Source organism: Crinia signifera, chromosome 1 (assembly GCF_055691185.1).
Source record: "Crinia signifera chromosome 1, ASM5569118v1, whole genome shotgun sequence".
Lineage (NCBI taxonomy): Eukaryota > Metazoa > Chordata > Amphibia > Anura > Myobatrachidae > Crinia > Crinia signifera.
In genome coordinates, this window is record NC_139217.1 from 352,243,101 (window position 1) to 352,264,265 (window position 21,165).

At 44.9% G+C, this 21,165-nt stretch overlaps 2 protein-coding genes across 7 annotated transcripts in view; one reads left to right on the top strand and one right to left on the bottom strand.

Moving 5' to 3' along the window:
• RSPH14 (radial spoke head 14 homolog) overlaps positions 1–21,165 on the bottom strand; it is a 241,662-nt gene that overhangs the window by 11,324 nt on the left and 209,173 nt on the right. For all 6 annotated transcript variants that reach the window (XM_083148009.1, XM_083148044.1, XM_083148037.1 and 3 more), the window contains one exon: positions 9,065–9,290. In XM_083148009.1, coding sequence (XP_083004135.1) covers positions 9,065–9,290 — 226 coding nt within the window. The remainder of the gene's footprint in view (positions 1–9,064; positions 9,291–21,165) is intronic.
• The window catches only part of GNAZ (G protein subunit alpha z), a 107,412-nt gene continuing 106,241 nt past the window's right edge, over positions 19,995–21,165 (top strand). The window contains exon 1 of the mRNA XM_083148064.1: positions 19,995–20,293. The gene's annotated coding sequence lies outside the window, so the exon portion shown is untranslated. The remainder of the gene's footprint in view (positions 20,294–21,165) is intronic.

The following is a 21,165-nucleotide window of genomic DNA, read 5'->3' on the forward strand; positions in this document are numbered from 1 at the left end:
CTCAGTCAGTGCCTCAATCAGTTGAAGAGAGTGGTGCCGGGCCAGGGGTGTCGGGGAGGAAGTGGGAGGGCACAAAGAGTGTTGACTCTCCAGAACGGGCTGTGTGCAATGACTGTGCGGCTGGGAACCTTTAGCCTGCTTTCGCTGCTAGTAGTGCTCCCAGCAGCCCCTGCGCTTCTAAGAGATGTAGATGAGCAGATTTGCGAATGGGCATTACGGTTTGTTACATAGTATGTAATGGGCATTATGTGTGGCACAATATGTAATTGGCATTACGGCGTGTGGCTTTATTTGTAATGGGTATTATGGAGTTTGCTAAAATGTGTAATTGGCATTGCGGTGTGTGGTCTAATGTGTAATGACACGCCTCCTTTCCATGACGCCACACCCCCTTTTTGGGGCCACCCATTACCATATTTCTAGATTCGCCTATGGCGCAGCTAACAGCTCCTATAGCGCTGCAAATTTGACATCTGCCCCACCTGCAGTGCAACATGGTTTTGCCCATTTGCCTGCTTGTATACTTTATCTAACAAAGCTAAATCAGGCCCTTATTTTGTTTATTGAGAGTGCCAATTTTTTTTTTTAATGGTCGGTAAGTGGGTGGGTTTGTGTGGGGCAGGGGGGGACTTGCACTTGCTCTGGGCATGATAGCTCCCATGTGTGCTGATACAAAATTTATTTGCCTGGCAAGTAGTAAGAAAAATCTATTCTATGTACTGTTGACCAGAATCACATAGGAGTGTTTGCTGCCACCTAGTGATTAAAAACTATTACAACATACTGGGCTCTAATGTGACAGGGCTATATGATAACATTTCAACTCTTCAGTTCATACTCACTTATTATATAATGTGCATACATGGGATCTCATTGTCCCCTCTCCCATCAGCATGCTGATGCACTGATATATTACTACACTAGTACCCTTAACAACTCTAAAATAAAATCAGCCTTTATGGGAAAAGTCCTGAAGCTGAAAGATCTTGGCCCACATCCACTCCTAACAGAAAAATGAAACACAGAGGGGCAGGTGTATTATACAAACACAGATCATGCCAGTATGGCTCTTCCTGCTTTGCCTCTTGTTCAATGTAAAGCCGGAAGCGGTAGCTACGAGAAGTACGAACATCTAGGGGTAAATTATAAAGATGGTTTGTTACCCATAGCAACTAATGCAGGGTTGCTGACCCTCCCGGAATTTCCGGGAGTCTCCTGAAAATCGGGTCCCCCCTCCCGGCCCCCGGAAGGGTGGGCAACCCTCCCGGATTCAGGGGGCACCCCCGCTGTCCCCCGGATTAAAATGCCACAATCCTCGGGTCTCCACGGAGATCCGTAAATTATCATCATGGGGGCGGAGCTTAGTGATGTCCCGCTTAAGCCCCGCCCCCTGAGCGGCTGCTGAAACTCTCCTCTCCGGGCTTCTCCCAGAGAGGAGAATAACAAAGTCGGCAACCCTGAACTAATCAGATTCTACTTAGCACTAGAAGATAATAGATGGGATTCAATTGGTTGCTATGGACAAAATCACATCTACAATAGAACTCCCATCATAGTAAATTTACCCCATAGTCTGCCAGAACAGGGAAGAATCCCAAAAGATCTTCCGTGCAGCTGGCTGCCGACGCAGCCAGGGACAGAGCTATCCCTGCTGTGGTGAATGGGCAATGTCAGCTGCAGTTGTCTGGCCAGTGCCTAGCATATCAGCACGCTGTATTGTAGATAGCATTGTTGATAAAGATAGGGATGCATAATTCACCTACCTCCTCATTCATACACGGGGGAGAAGCAGTAGCAGTGTACATAACACGCCTAAGTCCCTATAAACTACAGCTAATACATCAGCCCAGACCAGAATAACAGAGATCACCACAATAACTTGAGGCTGATCATACTTGTCTACTTTCCCGCATCCCGCAGGAGACTCCTGATTTTTGGAGCAGTCCTTCCAGCATTCTGTCCACTTCCTAGAATGGGGAGAACTGTAACAGGAATCTGTGGTACATGTGGTACACTTGCATCATTTAGGCCTTCCGCCCAATTCAAATATGCGTGATTCGCTGCACTTTGCCCCAAGTGGCCGGGGCCTAATGATGCAGATACTCCGGCCCAGCATTCATTACAGCCAACTTGCTTTTCCTCTTCAGGCTCCTCCCAGAAAGGACAATTTAATAGTAGGTAAGTGCAGGCTGAGAGACATCCCGTAGGATACCCCCCTCCCTTCCCTTAGACACAGTAAATTCCTTTTAATGAGCTCCTCAGTAACCACATGAACATTGTGATACACTCTTTAACTTCCAACCCATTCAAGTCCTAGATTGGCATGCAACATCACTTCCGTCTTTTCTGGCTAGATGACAGACAGGAAAGAATACAACAGTAAATACAACGTTCTGCCAACCTGTAATGTCATGTGATCTTGATGCTAGCTAAGGACACTGCCACTTACTTCAGTGTCTCTTTACCCTTGTTGATGCCAGGATTGTAGATGCCCACTTTGGGACACTTTTCACCTTGATTTAACTAGTTATTTTCCCATCTCTTGTATGGTGTTTTACCTGGTAGTTCTGTTTTCTATGGGTTTCTTTCCCAACAATATTTTAATTGTACAATAAAATTAAATAAACAATGAAAATACAATTGATAATAACAACAAGTAATTGTAAAAACTGTACATGTGGATAAGAGAGTCCACCGGCAAAACAGCTAATAACACAGGATCAACATATAAAACACATCATGGCGTCCGGTGTGTGTTCCGCAAAGTCATGGCACTTCCAGGCATTATAGATCTACTCAGCTTCCCGAGTGCCCCCTCACTGGATCAGAATGTATTGTTGGGGCTTTCCTATGCCCACCACCAGGGAAGCAACCCTGCGCTCCAGCACAGCATCTCTCTACTCCACCCACTCCGAGCTGTCCCCTTTCCCCCACCACCCCTTTTTGACTGCAGCCCACTGAGGCATATTGGGGACAGTATCGTCCTTGTACTGCACACATGCGCAGAACCTGGTTTTTATGGGCTGCAGCCCAGCAGCTCATATAGAGGCGTCCCGGAGGAGAGGGGAAAAAATACCTTTTTTTTTTATTTTATTTAGCTAATTGGATTTAATTTGAATTGTATATTGTGTTGCATATTTGCTTGCAAATAAATATTTACTAATTTATGCTATTTAAAAGAAAACATTGTGCACTGGATGCATAGGGTCACAAACTGTTTATACTCCACATTGTTCACTGCATCGATAGGTGAACAGGTTATGCTGCTGCACCTTTCTATAATGCCCAAATAAGCCATCATGTTCACATATGTATGCCATACTTACCTGCTGTACTGGAAGTTGTGGGAGGCTCCCAATTTTTAGGGTAGCCCACTGCACCCTCGGGGGGGGGGGGGGGGGAGAGGGGAGCAGAGGCTGATTTAGACCTCATGAGGCTCGAACTGTATTCCTATTCTTCATCTCTGTGTCCCAATGTGGTCATTATAGGAATGGGATTGTATATGACTGCTTAATACTGCTTTATTATTCCACTATCATTGCTTATCACCCCATATACCACGAGAATATGCACATTTTTTCATTTACATTTTTATGTATGTCATTAAATTGTTTTTAGTCTTCATCTCTTGAATAATAGTAGCACTGTGTCCTCACCCCAATTTTTGCCCTAGGCAAGATACCAATTTAATACCAGTTTGAGGCCAGCCCCGTCTTTGGCGGATAGCGTCTGAAATAAAAGTCAGTTTTAAGAGAGAAGTAATTCGATGGTCGGCGACCTTTTCCTTTGGCCGCATGCCAGGGAAAGTGTTTTTGGACGCATCCCCTCCGATGTTACCGAGGGGAAGCAGGGGGTGGGCATTCATTGAGGCAGCAGGTGGCGGTTAGCCGCTTGCTAAGCAGTGAAAGCGATCCTGAATCAGGCCCTTAATACCCGTGTCACATTTAAAGTAAATGGACTGACCAAAAGCTATGATCCTTCTTCAAATGTGCCCACTGAATCCACTCAATTGTAAAGAGACTTAAATCCTATGGGGAAAAAGCGCTATTTAAAATCAATTACTATTTGTTACCAGGGGGCCTCGCAACAACTTTGCACCAACCGGGCCGTTAGATGAGGGGTAAGGGCTTAAGGTGTGTACACACGGTGCGTTTGCCTTGTGATTCGATGCCGATTCGATAGGGATCGAATCACACGGCAAGCAAAACGCATTTGATTTCTATTCGATTTTGCTATATAGCCAAAATTGAATATAATGTTAGTCAGAATTGCACCGTGTGTACACTACATTAGAGGAGTGGTAGGCAGGTAAAGGAAGTTGGGGAGCTGTCACCAATTTGTGTACTTTACACTGCACAAGCTGAGAAACACAGCATCAGCCCCAACGTTATTTCTTTGCTTTTACATCATTCAATGTGCATAAAAATAATTTCTCTACCTCAGCAATGCTTTTTTTATCATATGAATAATTACAGAAAAGTTCATTTTTTTTTCAAACCAGGTGCAGGATATTAATGACTAGTTTCTGACTTAAAAAATAAATAAAAATAAATATAAAAACAACAACAACAACAACAACAACAACAGAAAACTGTGCTTAAAATAAGCTGTCTCTGCTTTAATTCTAGAATAGTTTCGATAGAGCAGCACCACCCAGTGGTCAAATTATACTTTTTATTTTTTTTATAATAATTTAGCATTGTAATCTTTACAAAATACAGTACAATAAATTACTTGCCTATTCTCTGTATGGTCTGGGACCTGTTTCAGAAGTGTAAACCACCATTTGAATCCTGCCCACTTCCTCCGTGAAACAAGTGGTTTAGGGTTTTCATTTTGCTACCCAATCACATCATCATGGGCCGTAAGGCAGCCATCCACTATTGCCATATGGGCACTTTTCATGAGATTCTGATGCATTGTTGCTACGGATCGCATGAAAAGTGTCACATCGAAGGTCCTTTCCTGCAATTGCAATTCATGGTGAGTCACGGGGTGAGTCTCTGATGATATGATTGTCGGTATAAACCTCTCAGCATCTTCCACTACTACAAGGGATGGACATCGTATGCACACAATCAAATGATGGTTGTGCTTCCTCCATCAAATTTATCGATGTGACGGTAAGTAGCCACTCCAACAAAAGAATTCAATAGAAGAAAATGATCATTTGATTTGCACATGTAAGAAAAAACAAACATTTTTAGCATGGGCAAAAGCTCTGAGCATTATCACCTTTGGATGGGACTGGGAGCGGGACCCAGTAAAACAATCGCAACACCATCAAATGTATACTATTCAATGGAGGCAAACATCGGAATGCTGCCATTGAATGGTAAAACCATTACCATCGGTTCAAAAAAAGAGTGAGAGGCTGCACCTGACGCGTTTCGCCACTAGCTTGTGGCTTTTTCAAACCTTTGAAAAAGCCACAAGCTAGTGGCGAAACGCGTCAGGTGCAGCCTCTCACTCTTGACAGATTGGACCCACAACACCATCCAGTCCACCCTCTGCCTACTTTTGGGAACTTCCATCCTGACTCTCCCTCCAAGACCATCTACAGGACACTGAACTCCAGGTGAGCCTCGCCATCAATAGCCACCTGTGTTAGACAGTGGTCCTTCACCAAAATACCTCAAGTGGGACTGTCAATCTCCACCAAAATAGTGACATGGGGTAACCAGCAGCTTCTACCTCCAGGTGAGCAAATACCATCATAGCTACCTGTTAGAGGTTCCTGCCTCCCCCCCATATCAAACCAAGTCCAGGTTGGAGAATCCCTGCCCACCCTCCTCCAATGTTTACAACATCCACTGTGACCTTTTTCACATATGGGAGGTGCCCGACTTGGGTATTGAATACCAATTTCCCTAAAAAAACCACTAGAGGTACTTTGAGGGATATAACACGGACATTTCTCCATTGATTCCTCCAGCGGCAACTAACATCCACCCGTGAATATAGAGAGGACCGGTGAATTGTTCCCCACAACCTTCCCCTCATTCATTTTCCCAATCGGCAGATATACCATTGGTTAAGTGCACTTTCCAATTGGACTGATACTGGTTAGGGCAGTGGCCCTCACGGATGTACATCCAATCAAAGAGTGAGACCTTCTTTTTTACTATTTTTATTGTGTGATATTGTTATGTGTAAATGTATGTAATGTTTTTATTCAATCTGTAATATAAATTGATTTTCCACCTTGAAATTGGTCAATCCGTTCATTGTAACACCAGCGCTGCTTCTTTGAAACCTTGTATATAACACGCTTGCCTGTGTGATGCCCCTGGCCCGGCCTCCAAGTCCACCCACTTCTTTAGTAGAGTCGACTAGTTGCTGCCCCATCTTGGGAGCCCGCAGTCTGTACTGCTGCTGCTGCGCCGCAGAGTTTCTTTGCCTGGTTATAGGCTCCTGTCAAGCTATACCCATCTCTAGTCTAGGGAAAATATTTGCACAGACTGTCACTATATCATCTTGAAATACTGACACTAATAGTTGTCTGGACATCACATTATCAATGGCTATACCACACACAGCCTGGCAGCCATTGATGATGATTACCATGTATGGCTGTGTATGGTGGTAATCATCATCATCATCAATTGCTGCCAGACTGTGTACCATATTAGAAGGATATGTCATCAATCTCTGGGGGTACTGTACAGTGTGTATAACAATTATATGAATTCCTTCCTTTCAAATCAAGAGGGTAATGTCGGCGTATCTAAATATATTTTGGGATAAAAGGTAAAAAGGTTCCCTGACCCCTGCTGTAGATCAATGCACTAAAAGTTCACGCCTAAATGATTTATGTCTTAATGTACATAATGTCCATTACCCACAAATTGTTTGGCACAACCACAAAGTGAACTAGTTATATGTAAAGCTGGGCATACACTACGGTGGTGGTTTTTATCTATGGGCTACAGGACCCCCCCAGGTAAAATCCGCCACTTTGCTCTCCTAAGTGAAGCCAGATGCAGTCTGGCTTTACTGTGACTGGCAGTGACTTCCTATTGCATGTCCGATCTGCCAGTCACCCAATGCAGTCCTAATGGGAGGTATCCCGGAAGGCGTATGCAACCCATAGAATTTGGTGTATGCGCATCCGCAGTACTAAGGCCAATATCACACGTGACCACAGCAGAGGGGGGTGGCATTGTGGCCAGTGGCAGACCACGCCCCCTTCCTACACAGAGGTAGGAGCAGCCACTGATCACATGCAATCCCAGCCAAGCCTGCCTGGCTCAGAAGCAATCCAATAGATTGCTTCTGCAGCCAGTGCAACTCGCAGGCTCTGGTGGGTTGCAATTTGGATGTGATTGGATGTGATTGATTGCCACAATAGCATGAAAAGAGCCCAAATTGCATGTGAATAGTGTAGACACCAGACTGAACAAAGTATATTACACACCTCCAGAAAAATAATGATCACACACACACACACACACTTATGAATATCATTACCATACATTACAATATACCACATATTTTACAACAAAAGACAATGGCCAATGAAAATTCCACTGTGCCCTTGTTGTAATTGTTTCAGTCTCCCCCACGCGTTCACACGGGGGACCGCTTTTGCGTCTACGCATGTGCAGATGCAGGATGCAAGCAGGCACGGCAAGCTACATGTTCGCTGTCTCAGTCGCACCTAGCAGTGCAGCCAGTGGGCATGAGGTGGCTGGTGGGGGACAAAGCCCATGGGAACGCCCAGCGTTTCATGGGCTTTCCAATGAAAATGCTGGGCATTCCCATGGTAATCGCCTGGTGACACGGGTGTGGGGGACGGGGATGTCAGCGGATGTCAGCTGCCCACCTGCTTCCCGCACAGGGTGCTTACAGATCAGAGACACGATAGAGGCGTCCCTCATAACTAAGGTTGTCACGTTCAAAAGGGTTCCCTCCCCTCCTCTGTAGCTGGCAGCGCTGCTCTAAACTCTAGTAGGCTCAGGCATTGTGCCAGCATCTACAGCACATGTGCAGGTCTCCATGCAAATAGTGCAGCAGGAAATCCCCATTTTCGCAGTGATATGCTAACTGCACAAGTGCAAAATGTCATGTATGGTAGGTGATTTTACCAAGCTGTGACTGCCGATGCTGAATTCGAATAGGTAAGAATAGATGGAATGGGTGTGTAGTGTGGGCACACTGCACCCATTACAGACACTCCAATGGGTTGGACTATTGGGCCTATGAGTAACCCTAATTGTCTCAGACTGAGCAGGTGACTTGACAATGGCTAGAAAATGACTGTGTTTTTCCTAACTACCAACCATTTACCGGAACTAGCTTAATAAATCATTTGCTTCTATATTTTATAGACTTCATATTAAGCATGACATCTTTGGTAAATTAAGCATTATTTACATAAATTACGTGAGCTGATACCCTTCAGTCACAGGTGTAAAACACTGCTTCTATTGGCAAAAGCAAAAACACACTGGAGGAAATAGGGACAGACTATTGTGAATACCCACACACTACACCGTATTGTGACAAACTCTGAATAATAAAAGCCTAGACTCTCTGGCCTATTTAATAGACATTTCTGCAACTCCATATCTGCTAAAAATGCCAGTGTCGTTCACATTTGTTATATAAATTTAAATAAAAAATTATGTGTAAAATAAGATTAGATTTCCTATATGAGGTAACCATTACAGGTCATTATGATGAATACAAATGTTTGCTTGCCAATTTGAACACCTAGGAGGACCAGCAACCGGGGTGAGTATTCTCCCCACCTCCACCGCCTGCCCGCCGACTGCCCGCCTCCTCCCCACCTCCTGCCAGCCTCCTCCCCACCTCCTGCCAGCCTCCTTCCCGCCCCCTTCTCACACCAGAAAATGCAGGGACATTTCTGGTGTGAATGGGTCCAAACCCGGGAATGTCCCTGCTTGTCCCGGGAACTGAATTCCTGGGTTTGTCCCTGCATTTCTGGTGTGAATGGGGTATTATTGTTGCTGTTAAACAAGAATGACAAAATGTCTTTCATGCAGACTTGTTGCCCCCTAGTGGCTTTAAACATAAAATAATAGCAGTGTTTCAGTCTCACCATATTTCCATGAGGGCGCAGGCTGCCTTCCTCCTAATGCCTACTAGGGGATGGCTGAGCTTCCCCTTCAGTATAGAAACAGCTCCTGCACCAAGAGCCTGGGTAACATCTGCTTGGAGGCAAAAATGCAATGTGGCTAGGATAACCTCCTGTATCTCTTCCACCTCTGAGTCCACCTTGATCATCAGCTGTGACACTAGACCGGCATTGACAAGAGCAGTAGCACCTACAAGATGCAAGAAAAAAAAAGAGAGAATAGAGAAAAAATGACTTGATGTATGAGAAAATGACACTGGTTATTTGTTAAAAAAAAAAATGAAACATAGAGGAACACACACAAATACAAGGAGCATGTACAATCTCAACAACAATAGGGCCATGGTGGGAATCAAACCCATGACCTCAGTGCTGTGAGGCAGTAACTGTTACACCACCCGTATACATCCCAGGTGACTAATGGCCAGTTTTTTGTTTTTTAAATATAGAAATACATAAGTATTGCACATGCACAAAAAAGAGCTGTGTGGATATGTAGATTCTGAGGGGTAAATTTACTAATATTTAATGACATTGTGATTTGGCAATCACAAATCGGAAATTTACTAAGCAAAAAAACAAACCTCAAATTTTGCTCAAATATGAATGAAAATCACAGTAGAACACAAGTGCGAATTAATAGACCATAATCCAAACTTGGCAGGACTTTGAAAAGGCACCAGGGCATCACAGAAATGTACTATAATTCATATCAGCAAAGTTGGGCGATAATTCAGCTCAAAATACGAATGTCAAATAAACCACCTTTGCAGAAGGATACGCGGATCAGTCAGAACCATGCAGTGTTTCTGTATGCAAAAGTTAAAGAAAGAGTTAAAAATGTAAAAAAAAAAACAGCATGTATTCCCCCTCATTAGCATAACCAGCACCAAGCTCTTTGAGCCGGTGCTGGTTCTAAAAATACAGGAAAAAAATTGAGTAGGGGTTCCCTGTATTTTAAGAACCAGAATTGGGCTCTTGTAATTAAAAATTACTAGGGGAATTGGCCCCGAAACATACCTCTGTTCTGGGCCACCGTTTCACCTAGTTACACTTCTGCCATGATAGAATTAGAATGTAACCAGTGCATGTATATTTGAACATACCGTGGTGTACATTCATCAGCTGTCATGAAGCAGTTATATATTTTTTTCTTCTGTTATTTTGATATGCGTGCATGTGTGTGTGTGGGGGGGGGGGGGGGGGGAGGGCATTGGTGGTTCCAAAACCACTGATGGTTGCTGTAAATTCCTACCTCTCACATCCCATAGTCAAATAAACAACTTCAAAAGTAGGCAGAAATGTAAACCAATAATACTGGAGAGATAGTGGTGAATACGCCACCTTCCTGGAAAAGTGTCAATCAGGTGGTACGTTCATCCATACCTTCCGTCTATGGCACAGACAATTCTGTGGACAGTCACCATTTCTCTTGCCTTGGAAGCTATCTCAGTTACAGTGGAGTTGGGTGCTTAATACAAGGCTACACGTAGCATACCTATCGTATGTACTTTATAAGACATATGTACTGCTGTTTCTTGTTTTCTTGTTTAAACTAAAACCTGATTGAACAAAATTATACAAGGCTACCGATAAAGAACCAGGGCATGAGCTTTTAACAATAAACTACTGAAGGAAGAAGAACCTACTAAGTATGTGGGTTACCCCAAGGTTCTGCATCACTGCATACAAGCATGCCATAAGATGCCACTGACTGTTCATGCGGCCTGATTTGGATTTCTACAAAACCTTGATGGTTACACTAAAATCTAATGGTGGTGATATTGTGCAAAATGCATCCTGTGTGATCACTCATAACTCCCCTTAGCTGCAGCATTGGGGATGGCATAGAGGACCATTCAACATATTGGGACATGTTGAGCCCACGGTTTGTGTCATTGAACACATACTGGACACAGCAGATTAGTTCCTACGGACACTCTGGGTACGATTTTTCCCACTCAGATCGTAAAGGGTCTTCGGACACTGCATTCGGACAGCAGATTCTAGCAGGAGGGCTGTCTAATCAACTTGTAAGACCTGCATGGGGGGGGGGGGGGGGGGGGGGGGGGGCTCCACACCTATTTACATGGGAAAAAATATAAAAGAAGAGGATGCTGCACTCAGCCCTAGCCATCAACCAATCAGCATGCACTGTCTGGCTGCAGGCTGGGATGCAGGAAGAGGCTGCTAGCTGGCCATTCTTTCTGATTGTGTGTAATTCACAATCAAAGCAACCAGGCAGCATTCTCTACCTGCCTCCCTAGAAGCTCCAGAGGCAGTTGACAAAAAGTCCAATCCACCCCTACATGACTGCCCCTATAAGTGGGGGCCCTTGGGCAGCTGCCCATTAAGCCCAAACGTTAAGATGGCCCTGGCGAGCCAGAATCATCTTTTCTACAGACGCCTCCTGCAGCATTATAATATAAGTTGTACCATAGCTGCCTACCCTCCTGAATTCTGCAGGAGACTCCCTGAAATAGCAGCAATCTCCCTCTCTCCCCGATTAGTCTAGCAATATCCCTCATTTCACCTAGCACACATTATGTAGCTGTTATATCTTTTGGTAACAAAAAGGAATGAGAGATAGATACAGTTACATTGAATGATCAGCACCATTTCCCAGCATTGGTGATATAAGACAATGATCCCTCTGGCTGCATGCATGTCTTGTGTCCATTTATATGGAACCATGTGTAAAACACAATAGAAGAACAATCCCTGACACGTATCAGTGACTTTTCTTTACCAAGTACAGTATCTCTTACTAACTGTTTTGGGGCTCATCTACATTTGGATATGTCATTTTCAAAGATTCCTCTCAGATGTAGCAGTACACACCCACGCTTCTAGGTGCCACGTTCACAATCTCTTTTCACACTCTCTCCATATATGGAAGTAGACACACCTGTTGGGTAAAGCATGAAACGCCCCCTCATTGGGGTGCTGTGCAAAGTAGGCAGTATACGGCGTCGGCGAGTTGTACGGTATTGCGCTGCCACTTCCCTGCATCTGTGCAATACCACACACAACAAAACCAGACACACAGCTAGGTAAGATACAGTCATCCTCATTGCCAGGTTATGAAATGCTATATCTTATAGGATGACGGATGACGGTCCGACAGTGGGGATCCCAACAGTCAGTATCCCGACGTTGGGATCCCGACTGCCGGTGCCCCGACAGGGGGGATCCCGACTCACAGGGGCTATTCTGAATATAACCTGTGGTGAGCGTAGCTAACCACCGGGCCTGCAGCGTGGCGAGTGCTGCGAGCCCGCAAGGGGCTTCTTTGCGCTTTCCCCCCTGTCGGAGCCCTGGCAGTCGGGATACTGACTGTTGGGATCCCCACTGTCGAAGCCCTATACCACACCCATCTTATATGCTTTTCAGAAAAAAAGTTTCTAAAAACCGGTTTTCATGTTATATTTTAGATGGAGCGTAACATGAGAAGCTCAGACTTATATGCAGGTACCGAGATTTAGACACATCTGCAGTTATCACAGATGGCAATGTGATCTCCCAGTCAGAGCAAGTCTCTAAATCTGTGCATGCGTGACACATGCGGGCTCTGGGATCAGTGATCCGTAGTCCTGTATTATTTATAGTTCTCTCAGTTTGGAAGTCATTGTGAGGAAATTGTTTTAAAGTATTCACAATATTCAACAAGATTCGACACATAATCTGCCATTATGGCAATTGACATTATTATTACTTTATTATTATTATTAATAATAATATTATTGATAATAACTTTTTCTGCAAGAAGAATATAGGGTACTTATGTATTATCTGGGCTCCCATGTTAAATGCACCCCATTTTTTCATACCCCTACTATCCAACTACGCATGGAGTTGATTTTATATAGTGTGGCGAGCGCAGCGAGCCACCGTGCCCGAAGCGTGGCGAGCCCCACCAGCCCGGGGCTGAGAGAGCAGTAAATAAATTACATAGGAAAATCGCATCGCATTGCATCGCATCGCACATCGATGCCCACTAAGCAAATTTGGGTGTTGTAATTGATTGGTTTTGATTAGGATATATGTGGCAAAACTTTCACCTGCAAATTACATTGCATCACCATTGTGCTCTGGAAAATGTGATAGTTGGTAAACTTTCCCCGTGCACCTGCTGGCTGGATTCCGCAGCATGGCTCTCGGTAGAGATATCCTCCTTTGTCTTGCACATATAGATGATGGAGGATATTGCTAACTAGCCTGCATTGTTAACAATGGAGTGCACAATAGACCAGTGGTTCCCAACCTGTGGTACATGTACCCGTGGGGGTACGCTGCTGACGAATTGGGGATACTCAAAAATAATATTGGTAATGAAGGAAGAAGAGGAAGAAGTCTCCCGTTGCCATTGTGATGAACCACGGAACCACGTTGCGTCACTTCCTTCGTTCTGCAGCATCATAAGCATATCCTTGATCTTTTGCCTGATCAGCAATCCACTGGGAGCTACTCTCGCTGCCATCAGACATCAGTGTTACTCTGCCCTGAGTGAAGGAAGCCACGGCATTAATCGTACAGGCGTTAGCAGGAACCCCAGAGACAGAACACATCCAGCGGCACAGAGGGACACAATTCCTGCCTGCACACTACTCCTCCGCTACTCCTTAATATAAGGAACCGGTTGGGAACGGCTGAACTAGACAATATGCACGAAAATATGGTTAATGATGGTCGTTAACATGAACATCGTTAACGATATCATCTATTGTGTACACAACTACACACCTTCACATTCATGAGTGTGAGAGTAAATTGGTAATGCCTTTATCACATTTAGTAGTTTGTGGAACCTACAGTAAACTATGTTTACATTAAGCCAAGGGAGGTGTGGTATATTAGGTCAACAATGTCCATGTAAACAATGTGTAGGTCAACATTGACATGGTTGACACAAGTCAAAGGTCGATACAGAAAAGGTTGACATGAGTTTTTTACAATTTGAGCACGTGGCCCCTCAATTACTGTAAAAAGCATGGCCTGATTTCTACCTTCCCAGGGCTAGTGGAAAAATGCATCTTAAAATAGGTCTTCCCATTCATTTAGTCAAATGATCTTGTTCTACATTTTCAATTCTGTACTACCCTGCAAAAGTTAGTCATACACAGCGTGCTTACTTGGGAATGCTCTCTTTCTGCTAGTGTAAACATTTGCTTATCCTCAAATGCCACCATATTTTTCCATAGGCTTAGAACTATTCTTTGCCATTACACCATAGGTGTAACAATTATGACATGTCATGACCATTTTTGGGGTGCAAGAAAACATGGCTCCAGCATCGCAGCTGCGGAGGCCATTCTGCAAGACCATAGACTCATTCAGGGCAGGGCCACCTTAAAAGTATTGTGGGCCCTAGGCAAAGCAATGCACTGGGGCACCTTCTTAAGTTAAAAAAAATCATAACTTCCTGCGTTGTCTCTTTACTATCAGTCACCCAGCATTTAGCATGTTTACAGCCGGTGACCAGTAGAGAATGTTTCCCAACAGCTCTGGTTTCATGTCGTTCACAACCAATGCAGCCAGGCAGCAATCTCTACTAGCCTAACAAGAACCTCTAGAGGCACCAGATAACCCCTGCTTGAAGGCCCCTAGAATTGTGGGGCTCTAGGACAGCTGCCCAGTAAGTCCATGCATTAAGATGGCCCTGACTCTGGGTACATATGGGTTACTGTAAAAAAAATATGTATGGAGTCCCTTGATCATGTTTCCCACTTTTAGTTTTAGCGGTACTTATATGTTAGTTGGGCGCCCACTAAGCTATTTGCTTAGTGGGCTATTCTGCCTAGGGAAATCGCATCGCATGGGCCATTTTAGTGTCATGCGATGTGCGATGTGATGCAATTTTTTTATGTAATTTATATACTGCCCCCAAGGTATCGCATCGCACCTGCCGCAAAATCGGATGCGATTTTATGCGATTTCATAGGGTGTGCGATGCCATTACATTAAGTATACAATAATATGATTGTTTGTCCTAAAAATAGCTTTTACTATCCCACTATCCAAGCCACCCCGAAGCGTGGCGAGCGCAGTGAGCCCCGTGAGGGGCGGCGGAACGCGTCCTCCGACCTTTTCATACCCCCACTATTCATGTCAGCGTGAGGTTGATTTTATATAGTGTGGCGAGTGCAGCGAGCCCCGCGAGAGGGCGCGGAATACATGTAAATTAATCTGTGTCCCCTCGCGGGGCTCGCTGCGCTCGACATGCTTCGGGCTCGGTGGCTCGCTGCGCTCGTCACACTATATAGTAATCAACTCCTATAATCATATTATTGTATACCTAATGTAATGGCATCGCACACCCAATAAAATCACATGTGATCCCATGCAATTTTGCCGGAGGTGCGATGCGATCCCCCAGGGCTAAAAGAGCAGTGAATAAATTACATAGGAAAATCGCATCGCATCGCATGCCCCTTAAAATGGCTCATGCAATGCGATTTTCCTAAGTTAGCGTACATATGCTAATTGGGCGCCCAACTAACATATAAGTACCGTTTTAGCGATCCTGCTGGATATTTTGGATATTCCTGCTGCTGATGGAGACAAAATAATAAAGCTTTATTTAACACAACATGATGCTCTTTGCTGTGAAAGAACGCAATTAGTTGCATGCAGCATATGTGACATGACCAGACTGCAGTATGCTAGTCATATAACAGTATAACTGTTCATCAGATCTGTAGCACATCACATCTCAGTCATATGATGTGTTTGATAAGATTTGGTGCACATGACTACAAAAAAAATAAAAGTTTGTGTAGCCTAATCCTTATCTCAAAGCCAGATCGGCCTTTTGCAGAGCAAGGTTATACATGAGCCCACTAATATCTACAGAAATGAATTCAAAAAGGCTATTAGCTACTGTGATTCGTCCAGCTTCATTTGATACCACCGCATGATTTTTCACAATAAACTGGTAATGTTTCAGAAAAATGTGCATTTCAGGTATATACTGTATTGGATACAAATGTGGGCTTCATTTTTTTAAACAGAACAAATACACAATACAATATAAACAACCAACTTTATTTACATACTTTTATATAAATTAGCCCTATATGAAGGTAGTTTACATGTTCTCCCTGTACTTGTGTAGGGGCCTTATTTTGGTTCATTCTTTCTGACAAAATCCTTCTTAGATGGACAAAACCATGTGCACTGCAGGGGGGGCAGATGTAACATGTGCAGAGAGAATTAGATTTGGGTGAGTAATTTTGTTTCTGTGCAGGGAAAATACTGACTGCTTTATTTTTACACTGCAATATAGATCTCACTTTGAAGTAAAACCCCACCCAAATCTAATTCTCTCTGCACATGTTACATCTGCCCCACCTGCAGTGCACATGGTTTTGCCCATCTAAGAAGGATTTTGTCAGAAAGAATGAACCAAAATAAGGCCCTAGGTTAGGATTTGCAGGATAGGTGTTTGTATATGTTTACACTTCAAAATCAAACTGGTTTTGCAGTGTAAATGATTGCCACTTTAAAAAAACTGGAGATGTTTTACCTAATCTCTCACTCTGAATCTCTCAACCTATTAAATCTCACCCAGGAACCCACTGAGTTACTGTTGACTTGTGGCATTATGTCATAAGGGGCGGTGCATTGACGGCCTTGGTATACCAGTTTTCTTTATGTAGAAAACTTTCTTTCTACAAGAAGTCACTGCCAGTCACTTGAAGCCAGTGCAATCTCACAGACTGTATCTGGTTTCACATTATTGAGCACAGTGGCGGATTTCACCTGTGGGCAGCCCAATACCTCCCAACTTTTAGGTAAAGGAAGGAAATTAGGGAGCGTGGTTTGCCAGGAAAGGGGGCGTGGCCTATGATTGCATCGCCTCACGAGGTCACGCCCCCATTTTGCTGCTGTGGGGGCAATCGCCCATTGCCCCCAGCCCCTCTGGCTGCCGGAGTAGACACTGTGCGCATACGCACAGCGTCTATTAAGCGCTGGCCAGAAACTGGCAGGGGGACACCGCCTGGCCATTGGAGGAACGCAGAAACGTCCCAAAAATTGGGACATTCCCGTGGAAATCGGGACAGTTGGGAGGTATGCAGCCCATGGGTAAAAACTGCTATTGCTTACAATAAAAACACAGTTAGGGAACACAAAAAGTATGTTTTCTTGTGGGGACTATTGAAAAACTAGTTAACCCCTTCGCTGGCACTCCCAAGAATTTTCCCAGGAGTGACCCAGACTGGCAAGCCACTGCCTGCGGTCACTCCTGCTAGGCAACGCAGCTGAGCTGAATGCTGAGATCAGTGCTGTGCTCAGCTTCAGCCGCTGCCTGGCTCCTGCTGCCCGGCCCTGCCTCCCCCCCCCCCCCCCCCCCCCCCCCGGCAATTGGCAGAAGACCTGTAGGTGAAGACGTCACCGCTGGAGCTCTGGATACCAAATCACATAGCTGGAAGGTTAAGTATAGGTTAAGTATACATGAATTTCTAGTTATCAGAGCCAGTTCGTCCCAGTTGCCCGGAGACAATACAAATATTGGTGCCCCCCCAATTGCTCAATCAGTAAAGTGGTCATGGGTTCTAAGACAGGGTGACACTTGCAAAAATTATGTTAGAAGGGGGAGTCAGCCACAGAAGTAATATTGACGGCATTCAATTAACTGATTTAAACTTGCAGGGTAGGAGAGGTGCCCCCTTGGGAGCAGGAATCTGGCGGCAGATGACTCCATTGCCTCCCAGAGTTACGCCTCTGATCAGAGCTAAATGTCACATTGAACCAATGCTATCTATAGTGATAGCTAACAATAAGGCTATCACGGCACACATGGCTATCACGGCACACATGGCTATCACGGCACACATGGCTATCACAGCACACATGCCAAGTTACTTACACACATGCTCAGTATAAAGAAAAATAAATCACTCCACTGTGTACATCAACATTGCATCCATCTCCAAATCAGGCCCACGGTGCTGATGGTTCACCTTTAACAACTTAGGCCCAACACAGGATTAGGCGAAATACCAGTCATGGCCAAAGGAAAGCTGGATCATGGGGAGGAAGGGAGACTGGGACAGTTTTCTGTCCATAGAGAGGCTCCTCACTTGGGAGATGGGGAAGAAGAGTTTACAGTATCCCTGTATGGTCTGGACCATTACAGTTTTCCCTTCATCCCCAGACCACATAGGGAGGCTTCAGTCTTTCTCTTCCCATCTCTCAGGTGACAGCTGCTAGAGGCTCCCGCCAGACAGACTCCCCGGCTCAAACCGAACACTACAAGGTCCAGCATGGCAGTATCATAAATGAAGCATTTCGATTTGGCATTCTGGGCTACTGATACAGTGTTTGCCAAGTCCCCTCCTCTTTTGGTCCTAATGGGGCCTACACACAGAGCTATGTGCACCAGCGATGATCGCTCAGCAAAATTGCTCAGTTCACTGATGTGGCAGGGCCGTGTTCTCCGGTGAGAATATTGGCAATCTGAATGATTTTATACTGCATGCAATAAAAATCTAGACAGGTGATAGCAATGCATGGGGCTGCGCATCGCTATCGCCCCTACACGCGGATCGATTGTGGGTCATTTTCTATGCGATCTAGTCTGATCTAGTCAGGTCACTTAGAAAATGACCGTTCCGTGTGTAGACCCTATCAGATGGGGTAATAACCATAATGGTCCAGTGGTAGCCAACCCTAGCCCTCGAGAGCTACCAACAGTGCACATTTTCCAGAAAACCTAGCTGCTGCACAGCTGCACTCATTAATCACTGACACATTTTAAAAGATCCACAGATGGAGCTAATTAGCACACTTGTGATTCTGTGAGGAGAACTGCAAAACATGCACTGTTGGTAGCTCTCGAGGACTAGGGTTGGCTACCCAAGGTCCAGACCATACAGAGAGGCTGCAATCTCTCCCTTCCCAGCTCCCTGGTGACATGCACCCTTCTGCTCAGGACACCATCTGGATGGAGACGAGACCTACAAGCTACAGAATGGCAAAGTTTGCTGCAGGCTGCAGGTCGGGCGTTCATGGCCGTTTAGGTTTTTACCTGATCCAACAAAACACTATGTTATTCAAAGTCTTCAAACATTAAAACAGTAAGTGAATCAGCCAGTATGACATAGAAGCCCCTGTGTTCAGGTGAGGATATCCTGAAGAAGTACACTGTTGCTTGCAGCTGTGTCTGGCACAAAGTCATAACCTTCCATATGGTTACAACAATTTGAAACAATACTTTGCTTTGACTGAAAGCTGGCAGCAGCGGCAGCATTGTGTATGTTTATGCTGCTATGACCGTATACGTGTCTGTCTCAAAAGCAACATGAGGTCGTTACCATGTGATGTGCTGTAGTGGTTGCTATGGTAACTATTTTCCCAAGTATTATAGAGCAGTATAGAGCCACGTCACATTCACCGGCTCACACTCTAGCCAGCAGCCTGTTCATCTGAGCCAATGTGCTGCAGTCTGCACCCCTGCAATTCCAGGGCTGGAGAATATGATGTGCTGCTGCTACTGCAGGATGAGAGCAGCCGATCACAGTGATGATGAGCACCATCTATAAGGAAGAGTGCTGTGTGACATGTGCTGCTGTGCACTGCAATGTTAGGCAGGTGTCCGTGAGGCCACACTCCCCACTATGCTATACACTTGGGTAGATGTCAGGTGATATACTGAAGACAGATGTTGGCTAGGTATAGGATGTGTGTACGCACACAAAAAGGACAGCTTCAGCGAGGACGTATAATATACACTGAAATTGAATTTTCAAAACCTTTTGTATTTTAGAATTCAGCCCATTCTTCTCTCTCCACCTACTTCTATCATCCCCTCCTCTTGCCTCTCTGAATAAGTGAGCAATGTCCGATCCTCCCCTAACTCCTCCCATCACTCTATGGAGCAGGACAGCTTTTTCTGCTCTCTACCTCCCTTCCCTATGACAGAGCAGCCTCCCTTCTTCTTCTCCCTCCTCCTATGTCACAGGACAGCCTCCCCCCCTCCTGTAGCACAGGACAGACTGAGCACCCCCCCATGCCTGCTGTATGACAGGACGCTCCTACAAGAGTCTACACACCATGAAGGGCTAATTAAAAAGAAAAGAGCAAATCAAGAAGGCAGATAAGCCCAGGGCTTTGCGTGGGGTCGTCCGCCAACAGCGGCAAGTACCTATCTGAGCCATGCTGGATGTATCCCAGAGGTGGAGGCTGCAATAGGTAAGAGGGTCTAAACATGCGATCATCCTTCACTGACATTCTCCCCAGGAGCATCACTGCCCACACAATTGCCAGCTGCAATAATACTGATGGGGAGATAGGAATGGCAAATAAGGTGCAGGGTGCGGCTGTCACCGATATTCTCAGCAAGACATTAGAGGTCTATGCTGTATACAGGGTGGGTGTTGGTGCATATGTGCTCCCTGCGTGATTCTTCACATGGTGTGTGATATATACATACCGTACATACACACACACACACACTAATATATATATATATATATATATATATATATATATATATATATATTTAAACATTAATACAAAGCACATTGTATATAGGCTACTGATACTTCAATGGTGACCTTCTAGTAGTTGTTACATTATGATTATAGTGGCATCTGCTGTTATTTCTTCCCTAAAGACTCCATTTGCATTGAGTTCATGTGTTTTACTGGGAACTATTGGAAGATGTGCCACTTGCATTCACCATGCCTCCACTCTGCCTATGTTAGATTTTTATTTTTTAATATAATTAGAACAGTGCTATATTTAACCTTTACCAATGTGACCCTCCAATATATGGGCCGATCAGCGACCTATTGGAAATACGCGCTGGATATGATGCATGTGCCGGGGCTGTGCTGCATGAGCGTGTGCCGGGGCTGTGCATTGTGCCGGGGCTGTGCTGCATGTGTCGGGGATGTAGACTGCTGTATGGGGCCGTGGCACAGCTGTGTTTGCAGCATACACAGTACAGCAACGGCAGATCTGTGCTGTGCATGATACTGAGTGACTGAGCATTGATTACATTGTAACCTACATTGTAACAGCTATGTGGTTTGCAGTAGGCAATGTGGCCGAGAGGTGGA